Here is a 14,341-nt window from a genome sequence, read left to right as displayed (position 1 = left end):
AACGTTTCTTTGTAAAGAGGGAAAAAGAATATCTGGGGTTTCCTCTGAAATGTAGATGAACCTCACTTCAGTTCTTTGTGTACTAAAAAGACCCACCTTTCTCACCCATGTGGCTTTTGTCTTTCCTTGTGTTATGTAGTAAGTGATGGGGTAGAAGGATCGGGGTGGAGGAAGCTACATCATGGAGAGAGAAGGTGGAAGACAGCTGTGGAAAATTTGGACGGTGGAAGACTAGAATCTACTACCATTTACATGCTAATGAAAACTAGAAATGGCCTTCCCCCCCCCCCCCCCCCCCCGTTTGATCTGATTTGAAACTTTGTGACTTTTCTCTAGTATGTCATTTTACCCCCTGTGTTTTTCTCATTGTTGTTAGCTATAAAAACTCTTTGAAATTCTCAAAATAAAGGAAGGTTTCTTTCAGGAATAGGAGGGCTGAGGACAAGCTGTGAAACTGCATTCTGTTCATAGTGGGTCTATTGAGGTGGAAAACCCGCCTCCGAAGTAATAGAAGGTAGAAGCAGGGAAGGAAACAGGTCTGGCCCTGGATCCAGGAAAATAAAGAAAGAAATAATTGGAGATGTAGCTTAGTACTTAGAATTATCCCAGAAGTGAACATCAGTAAGGTCTGGGCTTCCACCTAACGTAACTTCTTATGAGGGTCTCAACCTCACATCCATGTATCTTAAAAAAACAAAACGAAACAAAACAAAAACTCAAAGGCAAGAATCATGACTTTCATACAGGTATAAAATGCAAGTAAAAGAATTTATTTTATTCATATAAGGGGACAAGGCAGATATCATAACCAGTTCAAAGTAAAAGTCAAAACAGCACTAATTCGTGTGAAATAAAGAAATGTAGTGGATTGCAAATAGAGACAAAATTGGGTTTTGGTGGGGGAGGTCTATTAAGTAGAACACAGGACAGAAATTGCATGTGTATCAATTGTGTACAACCTAAAAAGAATTGCCCGGTAGCTAAAAGATAAGGAACTGATCTAAAATCTGACCTGGAAGGGAAAGGGTGTGCTAGAAACAATGCATAGTTTTCCATTGAAACAAAAATTTTTATTTTTCTATTCCTTCTCCGTTTTGATTAGGAGATAATCTCAGCAAGAGATTATTTGTGATCACAAAATAAGACTGGTATGATAGTTAGCCTTATTATTTACATACGTGTAGCAAGAGTGTTAATTTGTCATATACGCTTTCTTGTTTGCTTTGGTGAAAGTTTTTACAAGGAATCTCTGATTGGACTTTTAAGTCTCTTGAGCTAGGAAACCACGCCGGGAACTTGCCACTAGATTTATTTGGTATTACCTTTATCCTAAGAGTCCTTGCTACCATAAGACTGGGAATCTTATAAGCCAAGTGCTAGGCCACTTTTCCCAGAAGGACGTGTTGTTATTGGACATATGCAAATAACTATATTGTCATGAAAATAAGAATACTCAATTAGAGTTTCTGAATTCTGGAGGAGTCATGGAGAATGAGATATTTACAAATATTTCAATTTACAAAGTAAACTCTACTAAATTGTAATGAGTTATAGATACCTTAAGAGGAAAGAGAGCTTTCTTACATGTACAAAGAATACATTGAGACAATATCAGCGGTATTCCAAACATAAAATTATGATCGATCCTCATCAGTTCTTCAGTCCTATATAATTATTATTTGTTCTACTGGATCATAAATGTATCTGCTTCTTGACTAGCACTCTGGATATCCTGAGTCAGTCTACTTGTATGGTCTTAAAATTAAGTGATGGCATCAAAAGCCTCTACCCTCAAAGCATCTGGCATGGGCCATTTCCGCAGGGTTCTGAGACAGTCCTTTGTTGAAGATAAAGCACTCTGCCCTGTAGCTGATTGCAAGAGTTTGCCAGGAAGCATCAGAGTAAAACAAAAAAAAATAAAAACTATTTGTAGATTATAAAAGACAAAATGGCTGTAGTTAACATTACTGGTAATTTTATTTCCTTCTTTTTTTTTTTTTTTCTTTTTTTTGAGACAGAGTCTCACTCTGTTGCCCAGGCTAGAATGCAATGGTGTGATCTTGGCTCACTGCAACCTCAGCCTCCTGGGTTCAAGCGATTCTCCTGCTTCAGCCTCCCAAGTAGCTGGGACTACAGGCGCCCACCACCATGCTCAGCTAATACAGCTAATATTTTTTATTTTAGTAGAGATGGGGTTTCGCCATGTTGGCCAGGCTGTTGTCGAACTCCTGACCTCAGGTGATCCACCCACCTCAGCCTCCCAAAGTGCTGGAATTAGAGGCGTGAGCCACCATACCTGGCCCATTAATGGTGAGGCAGGAGAACGGCGGAACCCAGGAGGCGGAGCTTGCAGTGAGCTGAGATCACGCCACTGCACTCCAGTCTGGGCAACAGAGCGAGACTCCGTCTCAAAAAAAAAAAAAAAAAAAAATTAAAGTGAAATATATGGTTAAGAGTTCATAGCAAGAATAGTGCAACTTAATCCACAAACGTTTTCAGCAAAATATCTGGTAATGTGGTCACTTAAGCCTATTTTCAAAGACAGTGAATATTCATCTGATTTATAAAAATGAACATATTTTATGGAGAAAAAATCTTGAGATATGACATAATAATACTGAAACATAACATGAATATGCTTGGCATATATTTAAAATATATAAATATCAAGTAAAAAGATTTAAGTCTGGAGTATGTCCTAAATATCGGTATATTAATAAAACTCAGAGAAGTGACATTGATTTCCAGTTGACATTTACTGGCCTAGAAGATGCAATATTTAAACTACAGAAGTAAAGATGCAATCAAGTTAATGTTTTTATTAAAAATAACAAATTATGACTGATAAACTATACTGTAATTATTTGTTGGGCAAAGCAGTACAAGGACTCAGGTAAATAGAACACATCTTGAGCAGTGAAGGCATTGATAATTCCCCAGGAACTTACCATATAGCATAAATTTTGGTTAATAACACTTTTCCCATGAAATTTAACCTTGGGATGGCTAAGGATCTTTTCTGAATTGACAACTTTTCTCATAGTTGACAACTCTTCCCAAGTAGCTCGTTAATTATAGCTTATAAAATAAACCTAATTCTTTTTAGCACCTCTGTTTTCACAAAATGAAAGAATATATCTTTGTAATTTTCCAGAGGCCCTCTAGGGAATCTCAAAGATAATTCTAGGTGCAATGAAATCCTGAAAGTTTTATTTTACATTTAGGATTCAGTTGTGGGAAGGTAAATATCAAAAGTTGTCAGGAGATGTGAACAGTTAGGATAGATATAGAATCACAGGTACCTGAGAAATGATATGTGGCCACTCACTGCAAAGTCACAATAAAACTTAAATATAGAAAGTAATATGATGGTAAAGAACCTTAGCTCTTAGCATTCTCTTTCTCTTTCTGGCACAGTCACTTTACTTGAGGACATAACTATTCTCTTTTTCCTTTAATAAACAAAAACATATCTCATAACCTTGCATGCAGAGTTTTACCTCTCTACCACCATTTCTCCTATTCGAGTTTCATTTATATGTATCTTTTAACCAAAGTGACTGATTCCATAGAGAAACTGGGAGATGGATAATTGAAATGGTTACACATCAGCATTTTAGTAGACTAGCAGATCTCATAAATACACATAACTTTCTATAGCTATATGCATTCCTTATACTTCAACTTCTCCAGGTGGCAAAAATGAAAATGTTCACTAACGAACCCAGAGATACAGCCTCTCTGTAGCATATGAAAATAAGTAGCAAAACTATATACATTTAAAATTTTGCTTAGTAATTATAGTGGAGAAAATATGTCTTTTCTCACCCATCACATAGGTTCATCTCCTATAATAAAGGACAGTTAAAAATAGAAAAGCACATATTTAATGTAAATTTTATGTGATACAGGACCCTTCAGAAATGAAAACCCAAAGAAACAGGAATACTTGTGTATTTTATGCTAAATTTGAAGAAAAAGTACATTGTGTGTGGAAATATGACTGGATAAAGAAGGTATGATCCAGTAGTAATAAGCTAGAGAGAACTTAGCCAGGCCTGTTTGTTCAGATTCTTCTCTTAAGTCCATCCCTCTGTAATATTCCTTGCCTCTGGGTTATAGGGCACATGAATGTCTTATGATTTCTTCCATGAGAAGGCCAGGGAATTATTTTATGGTCTACTTCAAGGTACAAGGGTGGGAGGAGGTCAGAGTGGCCTTCTCTGTTTCTTCAAATGCCAAGGTGCCATTATTTTAGGGTAGCATGTCCTGAACCCTATCATTATCAATGGATTAGTATTCTGTCTTACTTAGAAGAGATCTAGGGTTCACAACTAATTGATCACAACCGATTACAGATTTCGTTACTCCTTTTCCACTCCCACAGCTTGACTCCACTAGTCTTAAAAAATAATTTAAAAAATAAGTAAAAGATCTGGATATCTAATAAATATCTATTAATTACTCGACGATCTTGGAAATTAATTTTGAAAGTGACGTATTACAAAACGTAATTATTGTTGAAATAAAGTTGTCAATAATGAATCAATTTGGTTAATCATAGGTGTACATTTTTCATGACTAAACATTAAACAAGTAATTCTGGCTTATTTTATCAGTAAACATGTATAATTTAAAAAATACACAAGTGGAATAAAAGTCTGTTTGTATATTTAACATTGATAAACCAGAGAAAACCTTGCTGTTTTATTAAACCAAAATTATTAGTCTTGTTTGTCAAGATTTACCTACACGATATGAACTTAAAGTCTCAAAATGTTTGTTAGTTGCTCTAAGAGTACTCTTTAAGTACTCTTAAAAATTTCTAGCACACTGAACGTATGAGAAGTTCCATTTTCTTCTTTGAAAATTTTAAGATTCAATTTACATAATCACTTATTTTTCTCTATAAGCTAATCAGAACAGAGTTCCTTAAAAAGACTTTATAATCTAATTCATCAATGCCACCTAAAGGTAGAAAAGCCTTAAATACATGCACAATAAGGCTTTTCTCTATACAGACATTGATAGACATATAGTCACACAGAGTTTATAACTTCAGTTCTAAACTTTCAGCCATTAGTTAATAATACAAAATGATGAAATACCAAAGAGCTGTTCTTTTCTGAGTACTAATTCTTAATTGATTTGAGTCCAAAATAGAATAGATTAACAAACTAGATTCTCCATTTTTTTCCTACCCAACAGAGAATAGACCTCTATAAACCATTAATCCATTTACGGGGATCATCAGATGGTCAGATTGCAAAACCAATTCCCCAGATTAGTAGAGAGCAAAAGACCAGAGTCAGCAGAATTCTCTTGCTGCTGGATTCACCTTTTAGAGCCAAGAAAAGAGGTATGCAGGCTTAAGCATGAGGTATACCATTTCTTTGATGAAGAAGTTTTGGTCGATAAATCTATAAGATGTCTCAAGGGGACCTCCAAAATTGTTAAAAGAAATTTTCCAGAAAAAGATACATTGACTCTAGCATAGATATACAATAAACATGTATTGAAGGATTTTACTCATCTGATATAAGGGAGCAGGGCAAATGTTATAACCAGTTCAAAGGACAAGCCAAACAGCACAGATTTATGTGGGGTAAAGAAATGTTGAGATGAATTGCAAATTGAGACAAAACTGGTTTTTCCAGGACTGGGTTGAGAGGGGAGTCAAAGCTATGAGAGAGGACAGACTTTATATATCTATCAGTTATAGTTGATTCTCCTTATTTACAGTTAATGTTTTTTTTTTTTTTTTTGAGACGGAGTCTCGCTCTGTCACCCAGGCTGGAGTGCACTGGCTCGATCTCAGCTCATTGCAAGCTCCACCTCCCAGATTCACACCATTCTCCTGCCTCAGCCCCCCAAGTAGCTGGGACTACAGGTGCCCGCCACCATGCCTGGCTAATTTTTTGTATTTTTAGTGGAGATGGGGTTTCACCGTGTTAGCCAGGATGGTCTTGATCTCCTGACCTCATGATCTGCCTGCGTCGGCCTCCAAAAGTGCTGGAATTACAGGTGCAAGCCACCGTGCCAGGCCCCACAGTTACGTTTTTTAAAGTCACTATGAAACACTAAATTGGCAAGAATTCTTATTCCTGGGGATATACATGGTTAGGTTCCTGCAGGCCTCTGGTCACATAGTTTGTCATCTGACAAGTACATAACCTTTTTCTATGTGTGTTTTTGTTTAAAGACACCTTATTTAATACAGTTAATTCATCAACATTGAACTCACAACCAACAGCACTATAACTCATGCCTAAACAAAGCTTATCTGAAACACGTATTGGCACATCACAGCTTGCTTGGAACACTAGATAACATTTCAGCACAGTGTTTGGGGACCATTTTAAACAGTGAAATTACCAAAAACCAGCACAGAAATGCAAAAAACTGGCACTAAATAGAGCACAGAAAGTATGCTTGTTTACAGTATGAGAGCTGAAACAAGAAGGCAGAGCATTATCCTGCTTCCCTTCATTTAGAAATGTGTGTTACAGGACTCAAATTTTTTGGCATTCTCCACATGTCACAAATGACCACAGAAGCACCATCGGTGTTGATTTAGGAGTCACAAACTTTAGTTAATAGGTGAATTCACGAAAGATTTTTTTTTATATACATAGCTTTTTCCTCCCAGTGTCTAATCCCGTATCCTGTCTGTGGCTGGGAAAATGCTGCTAAGGCAAGGGCGACAGCGAGCATGCAAGCGAGAGAGCGCGCGAGAGCTAGAGAGAATTATATATGGTGACTTAGTGACATTTCTGGTATATTATAGATTAAATAGGATTCTGAGAATCCCTATGAGTAGCTTGCAGATCTCTGGGAGTGGTTTTTGGCTATTTGTGTAGTTTTTTCCTCCAGAAATTTCTAATGACTGATTTTCAGATGTACTTTTGGAACACAACAGCTGGAGTAGTGGATTACTACCTTGGTTTGTTTTGTGGAAAATGCTGAATAGTTACAACTACTGCTTTGAAAACAATAGTAATATTACATAACAAGTATATTATTTGAAAAGATAAAATTTCAAGGAGCCGTTGACTGTCACATCAAAGCAGTATTGAGAGGTGTCACAGCTACAGCAGGTGTAGGGTACTACTAATCTAACAAATATTTCAGGTGCCTCATGTTTTCACCTTATTTGCTTGTTTAAATCACTTTATATAAACTTCATGGGAAGACTTGCTTTGCAGTGTATCCAAAACTGCTGTTATTTCTCCATAGTATTTTCTAAAGATCTAGGATACTTTTATGTTATTCTGAACCATTTACCCCCTACCCTACCCTACCCCCATATTATATATCTAATTGGTAATTTCAAAGTAAAGATACTTTTAAAGTGAAATTCCTAAAAAGCTATTTTTCTTTTCTCCTCCTTAAAATTATATGTTAGGGTTATGCTCTGCTTTCAGCCAGATATAATATAGGTGCATAGCCTGGTGAAGAATCTAGAAACCTGCCAAGTACCAGTGTACTTTGCTTTGGCCTCCCAAAGCTTTGCTCTTCTGATCCCATGCTTCAGTTGGAAGTGACTGTCAGTTATGTCAGTTTGTGCCAAATTATGTGGTAGTTCTTGTTCAGTGCACAAATGGAGAGTAGGAAAAATCATTTAGCTGTTCACTTCCAAACTCATGTCAGGGTTTGAGATTAAGTTATTAGAGAAGAAAGACCTTTAACAGAACGTCAATCAAGGTTGAGGTAAAACATTTCGCAAGCAATAAAAGAACTGATGGATGTTTGTATTTTTATATTACTGAACCATAAATGAAATGATTCTGCATAAAAATGAATGGAATTGATTTTATTTTTCTGTCTTATATGTGGAATTCGTAAGTTAATTGTGGCCTGGTTTTGTTCAGAGGTTGGGGATTTTTGGCATTTGAAAAGATTATACCATTTATATCATAGGAAATAGAATATTCCAACCACAATGTGGAGATCTACAAAATAAACTGGCATATTTCAGAAAAAGAAATTGGGCATGGGATGTTAAAGATCACATTTTAAGTTTACTACAGCATTTTCCAAAGGGAAATGATACTAGGGCTTAAAGTTCAAGCTATTTTTGTGAAAGCATTTCAGTGTGTGAAACAGCAAAGGGAGTCAGCTTCTCATCATTTAGGTGCTGGTAGTTGGGTTTGTGGCAAATCTGTGCCATATGGCTACTGTCCTCCAGGAAGTGACAGCAGCACTGGGGGCTTTACCCATCCCTGGGGCAGCTGCCTTGGACTCCATTGCTTTGCTCTTCTTCTGTTGCACAGCTGGGAAGAGCAAGGGGCTGGTTTTCAGTACCCTATAGGACAACATATGGGACCATTATGATTGTAGACTATACCTTCATTTTATATAAGCATATAAGCATTCTTCGGAGAGTGCAAGTATTTTCACTTCCATTTTCCCATTCAGAAAAACAAGTTTGGGCTCTTTCTTTAAAAAAAAGAATATATATATATTTATCTATTTTAGGGTTAAAAAAGACATTGTTATAGAAATTTAAACATTTAATATCTATATTTTATTTCTTGCAAAATATATTCTTTATTTTTAGCAACAAGTTTCAAATAGGAAGTAGGAAAGATGAGTATAATTTGTGTAACTTACCTATTCTTAAGCACACATGCTTAATGTCCTTTCAAGTGTTGTCCTTTTTAGCTCAACTTCACTGTTTGCTCAGGTAACCTTTATATTCGAGTATAGTGGGACCAGTAAATTTGTTCATCCAGTCACTGTAAAATAAACACCTTGGAGGAGGATGCTTGGAAATGTGATCAGATTCTTAACAGTATCTCAAAAAACAGCAAATGTTTATTATGATGACAGCCCTACGTAGTAGAAAAGTTTTCTGAATAATGAATAGAAAATCCAAAGATGTACGTGGATTCTTACTTTAGTTTTAGTCTCTATTGTGAATTGTCATTGGACTTCCTCATATACTCCTTTGCGTTTAGGGAAGCACAGTTGCATGTGCAACTTTGGAAACAAAGTTGTTTATCACAGAGAAATGGGAAGATAATAAATGTTTTGCCCTACACGTCCTAACAATCATGAATGGTCAGTGGTAATTATATAGAGATGGATCTTATTAGCAAATGCAGGCTTCTTCTGTGTGTATTTTTGTTTGTTTTTCACAGGGTGCTTTGCCCATCCACATTCCAATCCCTGTCATGATACTTCTATTTATTGTTGTTATCACCATCAACAGCAACTGTAATCTGGCTCACAATTCCCAGGAGCCAGCTCACTCCTTAGTTACCAGGAAAAAACCCAAACCAGTTGTTCTTTTATGTGTATAAAACTTCATTCTTCTCACATTGCAGTGACCCTGACCACATTTTGAAACTCCATAACCAGAATAGATATTAGATCTGTGTCTGAGATCTGATGTAGTACAGAGAATTCTCCCTGGTGGCTGAAAGGGTAATTGAGTGAATGAGAAAGTGACTATCAGGTTTGTGTTTGTGTGTATATTACTGGTTCCTAGATATTTGAGTGCTTTCTCATTTCTGCAGTTTCTTTCCTAATGTCTTTATTGACCTGGTGAGTGTGTGTTGGGAGGTAGTAAGAGGAGAGAGATTTAGGTTTCTTACCTATCATTTGGCAAGAAAAGATTATGGAGGTCTTGGGTTAGTTTTCCAGCTGTCATTATAACCAAATACAGAATCTACACTAGAAACGATTTCCTTCCTCACAATTGTGGGAGAGCATATGTGGAACATAGATTTCCCAGGGACTCTTAAAAGTCTTTTCAACATATTTTTTCAAATAAAAGGAAATGAATGAAATAGGTAAAACTTGTAATTGCAGAATATTTTTAAAGAAATGCAGTTTTAGGCCGAGCGTGGTGGCTCACACCTGTAATCCCAGAACTTTGGGAGGCCGAGGCGGGCAGATCACAAGGTCAGTAGATCAAGATCATCCTGGCTAACATGGTGAAACCCCATCTCTACTAAAAATACAAAAATTTAGCCGGGCATGGTGGCGGGCGCCTATAGTCCCAGCTACTCGGGAGACTGAGGCAGGAGAATGGTGTGAACCCGGGAGGCGGAGCTTGCAGTGAGCTGAGATCGCGCCACTGCACTCCAGCCTGGGCGACAAAGCAAGACTCCGTCTCAGAAAAAAAGAGAAAAAAAAAGAAATGTAGTTTTATTAATAAAATAGTTAGGTGTTAAAGTCCATCTGGGTTAAAATCCTGGTTTTGCCACTTATTAACCCTGTGACCTTAGGCTGTTTATTTTCTCTATATTTTTTTAAGTTAATGTAAAATTAAGATATATACAATGCCTTCCTTATAGCCATGCAACCTATAAACTCCATACATAAAATTTCAATAAAAATACATTTCAAGCACTCAGCATGGGGACTAGAACATACTACCTAGTGCACCAGGAATGCTCTTGCCTCAGGGCCTTTGCAGTTACTGTTCTCTGCCCACTTCTCAGGGAGGGAGGGCTCCCCTGTATACCCCATCTAAAATGTTTTCTCCTTAGTACTTACTAGGATGTAATACACATTTTTAATTTAGGTATTACTGTATTAGCACCTAATATACTATATACTTACTAACTTTTCTTCCCCTACTAACTTCAAGAAGTTCAGGAAAATTTTGTTTTATTCACTAGTCTGCCTCCACTGTCTAAAAAGAGTCTCTGACATGGAGTTGGCAATCAATAATATTTATCAAATGAATGGCAATGCTCGGTAAATATTGTTATACCTCCTTTATTAAATTGAATATTTTTTGTAATTATCAGCATCATTTGCTGGTTAATATGGGACGTGCTTAAGTAGTTTATAATTTTAAAGTTATTATGCTCAGATCACAGTATTAATTTGCTTACCAAAACCCGTTTCTGTAGTTAATAACTAGGTTAGATTATAGCTAGCTATACCCAAAACATCACAAATTCAAATTTAGTGGGCTCTAATGTAATGGAAATTTATATAGAGACATGTTGCTAGGAAGTTGTGAATCAAATTTGAGGACCAGATAATACTTAACATTTGTTGAGTGCCTACTATAAACCACAAGAGACAGTGTAGCATAATGGGTAAGGCGTAGCCTCCAAAATCTGGCCAGCTGTGCTTAAATCCTGATTCTGTCCCTTCTTGGCTGAGTGACCTTACGCTAGTTACGTAACCTCTCTGAGCCTCAGTTTACTCAGCTGTACAAGGGGGATAATATTACTTCATATAAAGGTTCTTTCTCATAGAACTCAGTAAATGTTAAGTGGGGGTGCTTTCTAAGCACTTTACATGAATTATGACATCCATATGAAGTACAAGACGTGTACTTTAATCCTCATGACAACCTTATGAAATACAAACTTCTTATGCCCTTTAGTAAATTTTTTGAAATGGAGATAACTACTGGTTACGTACATACTTTATAAGTCCAGATTCTCTTAAAGTAAGCTATAGCTTTGTAACTTTTTTTTAATGGATAAGAAAGTTCTCAAAACGTATTTTCTACTCTGTGAAAATAAGATTATATTGAGCAAGTAAATTAATATTTTCTCTCCTGGATTCTGATGTTTCATTTGCTTTCCTGCTTCCCCATTTCCTTATATTGGACTTTCTTTGGAGATGGAGTTCCAGCAGTTGGGAATGTAATATTCTGCTATGGATAAAGTAGATTAAAAGTTTAAATTAAAATACTCTGTTAAATGTTGTTACTTTCCTTTGTGTACAGTAGCAGTAGTATACTTTGATGAGTTGAGTTTCATAGGCTTAACTTTTGTGGTAAAACTGAGTACTAACTAAGGGACTATTGAAATGTAAGCTTTGTGGCAGAAGGTACTATACTCACCAAGATCAAGAAGCTCACTTAATTAGACCATATAATAATCACATTTTGGATGTTTTATAAGTGACTGCATGATACAGCCATGAATTAGAGGTTTCAAGATGAGTTCTTTGAATAAAATCCTAAGAGAAGAATAAATTACAGGTGTGGGAAAATGGCTTTTATGAAGAAAAGTGAATGTTACAGGAGTTACCTAGCTTAGGGAATAAAAGAATGACTTAATTATATTTTTAAGGAGGAGGATGTTGATTTGTTTCCCATGTTTTAGGAGAACTACAGAATAGAACTTAGTACAGAAAATGTAGACATACATATACCCAGTTTTCAAAATTACAAAATGCTGAAATGACTTTGGATGGAAAATATAAATACTCAGAAGAGAATAGACAGCTTTGATTAGTGGCCCTTACTTTTGTATGCATAAAAATCTCCTGGAATTGATAAAGTGTAGTTTCCTAGGTCCCTACCCGAGATTCTGATCTAGTGGGCCTTTGGTCAGGCCGAACAATTTGCACCGTTTATCGGGGACTCGCATGTGAGTCCAATTAGTGAGATAGCCCTTGAAATAAATGTTGAAAATCTTTTTGAGTTTAACCAGTAGCCTGTCCAAGTCCAGGAGGTTGAACCAAGTAACCTCTCATGGTCCACTTCAACTATGTAGTACACACACGCACCCACACACACGTACATATTTTTCTATATCCCTTTGGAAGAGTTCTAAACTAACTCTTGTAAAGAAACCAATTTTTGGAAGAATAGTGAGGTTGGTTATGTTGTTCATTGCTCTTCATTGCAACTGTTTTTAAAGTCCTTTGTTAAACCACATAGAGCAATGGAAATTTTAATGTAATACATAGATATCAGTAATTGAACAAGGAGAAACTGAATCATAGTTTACATCTTTAACTTGAGATATGGTAAATAATCTGTAGGCAATCTTTTGGACCCTTTTCTCACAGAGGATTATAAGGGAACAAACAGTAAGTATATCTCAGATGTGTTGACATATACTCTTGATGATAAGTGAACATTAAGTTACAAAAGCTAGCCTCTGCTTGCTGTGCTTTTCAGGTATCCTCTTTAATTCTGTTTCTGTGGATTTGTCTTTGTTTTTTCCTCCTAGGATGGAGCTATGACGTTGAAGAGAGGAAGGTTCCAAAACCCAAGTCCAAGTCTTATGGTGCAAACTTTTCTTGGAACAAAAGAACAAGAGTATCCACAAAATAGGTTGGCACTGACTATATCTGTGCTTGACTGTTAATAAAGTCAGCTGTGCAGTATTTATAGTCCATATACATCGCATAATCTCCTAATAAATTTGACCTTTAAACTATAGATACATTTTGTGGTGTCTATTTTAAATGTTTTTTGATGTCTCAAATTGGGCATGTTTCAATTTCCTATATAGAGAGAAGATTTGAGGTGATCATACTTCTGGGAAATCTTGGTACTTAGAATCTATTAACAGGAATGCTTGAAATCAGCTGCAACATTGAAGTTTTATATTTGCTTTTTATAGCCATTCTCAAGTTAATATTGTTTATAAATCACCAGGCAACATTATTAAAATGTTGTCTTAGAAATTGTTTTATCATAGGTAGAGAAGTACACGATAACACTGCAGTCTTATAAACTTAAACCCCTGTCTCATCATTATTAAAGTTCTCTTCTTTTAATTACTACTTTATAATTTAGTAAGGTACTTTGAGCCTCAATGAATTGCATTTCATAGTAATCTCTGCCCAGAAATCAACACTTCCTGATTATGAGGAGTTCAGGTGAAGATTTCATATTCTTAGGAATTAAGACTCAGAGAAAATAAAAATCAGTTCATTCATGGGGATTCGTAATATTCAGTTGTTTTTTTGAAATATAAGTAGATACATGCTTTTATTGTTAAACATTTAGGTCATACATTATGAGTTAAACACATGCTTTGTTTGGCTATTCAAAAAACACTTCGTATACTAACCCTCATAATAACCCTATTAGCAGGAACTATTTTTTTACCCATTTTGCAAAGAAAAGACAAAAATCAAGGCTGAAAATGATTAAATAGTCTGCTCAAGATCACACAGGTCATGCACTGCGGCTCATGCTTGTAATCCCAGAGGTGGGAGAATCACTTGAAGCCAGGAGTTCGAGACCAGCTTGAGCAACATAGCAAGACTCCATCTCTAAAAATATATAAATAAATAATTTTAAAAATAAATAAATTAGCCTGGCATAGTGGCATTCATGTGTAGTCAGCTACTCAGAAGGCCGAGACAGGAGGATCACTTCACTTCAGGAGGTCAAGGCTAAAGTGAGCTATCATGCCACTGCACTCCAGCCTGAGCAACAGAGTAAGACCCTGTATCTTAGTTATGCAAGTCCTAAGTGCCAAATCTGGGGCTAGAACTTATATCTGTCTGTCTGCAAAACTCATACTCTATTTTTAGTTATGAAAATAATTAAAAATAGCTAATGGAGTTAATGTCAGATGATTTCTTAGGATTTTTTTTTTTTTTTTTGAGACGGAATCTT

The 14,341-nt window shown here is 36.1% G+C and overlaps 1 protein-coding gene across 2 annotated transcripts in view; it reads left to right on the top strand.

Moving 5' to 3' along the window:
* NDUFS4 (NADH:ubiquinone oxidoreductase subunit S4) overlaps positions 1 to 13,150 on the top strand; it is a 116,139-nt gene extending 102,989 nt beyond the window's left edge. For both annotated transcript variants that reach the window (XM_007972250.3, XM_073014769.1), the window contains exon 5: positions 12,939 to 13,150. In XM_007972250.3, coding sequence (XP_007970441.1) covers positions 12,939 to 13,042 — 104 coding nt within the window. In that variant the 3' untranslated portion in view covers positions 13,043 to 13,150. The remainder of the gene's footprint in view (positions 1 to 12,938) is intronic.
* Positions 13,151 to 14,341: the final 1,191 nt, after the last annotated feature.

Source organism: Chlorocebus sabaeus, chromosome 4, assembly GCF_047675955.1.
Source record: "Chlorocebus sabaeus isolate Y175 chromosome 4, mChlSab1.0.hap1, whole genome shotgun sequence".
In the NCBI taxonomy this organism is placed as follows: Eukaryota; Metazoa; Chordata; class Mammalia; order Primates; family Cercopithecidae; genus Chlorocebus; species Chlorocebus sabaeus.
Note: the sequence above shows the minus strand (reverse complement) of the source record. Positions and strands in the feature narration are given on the sequence as shown.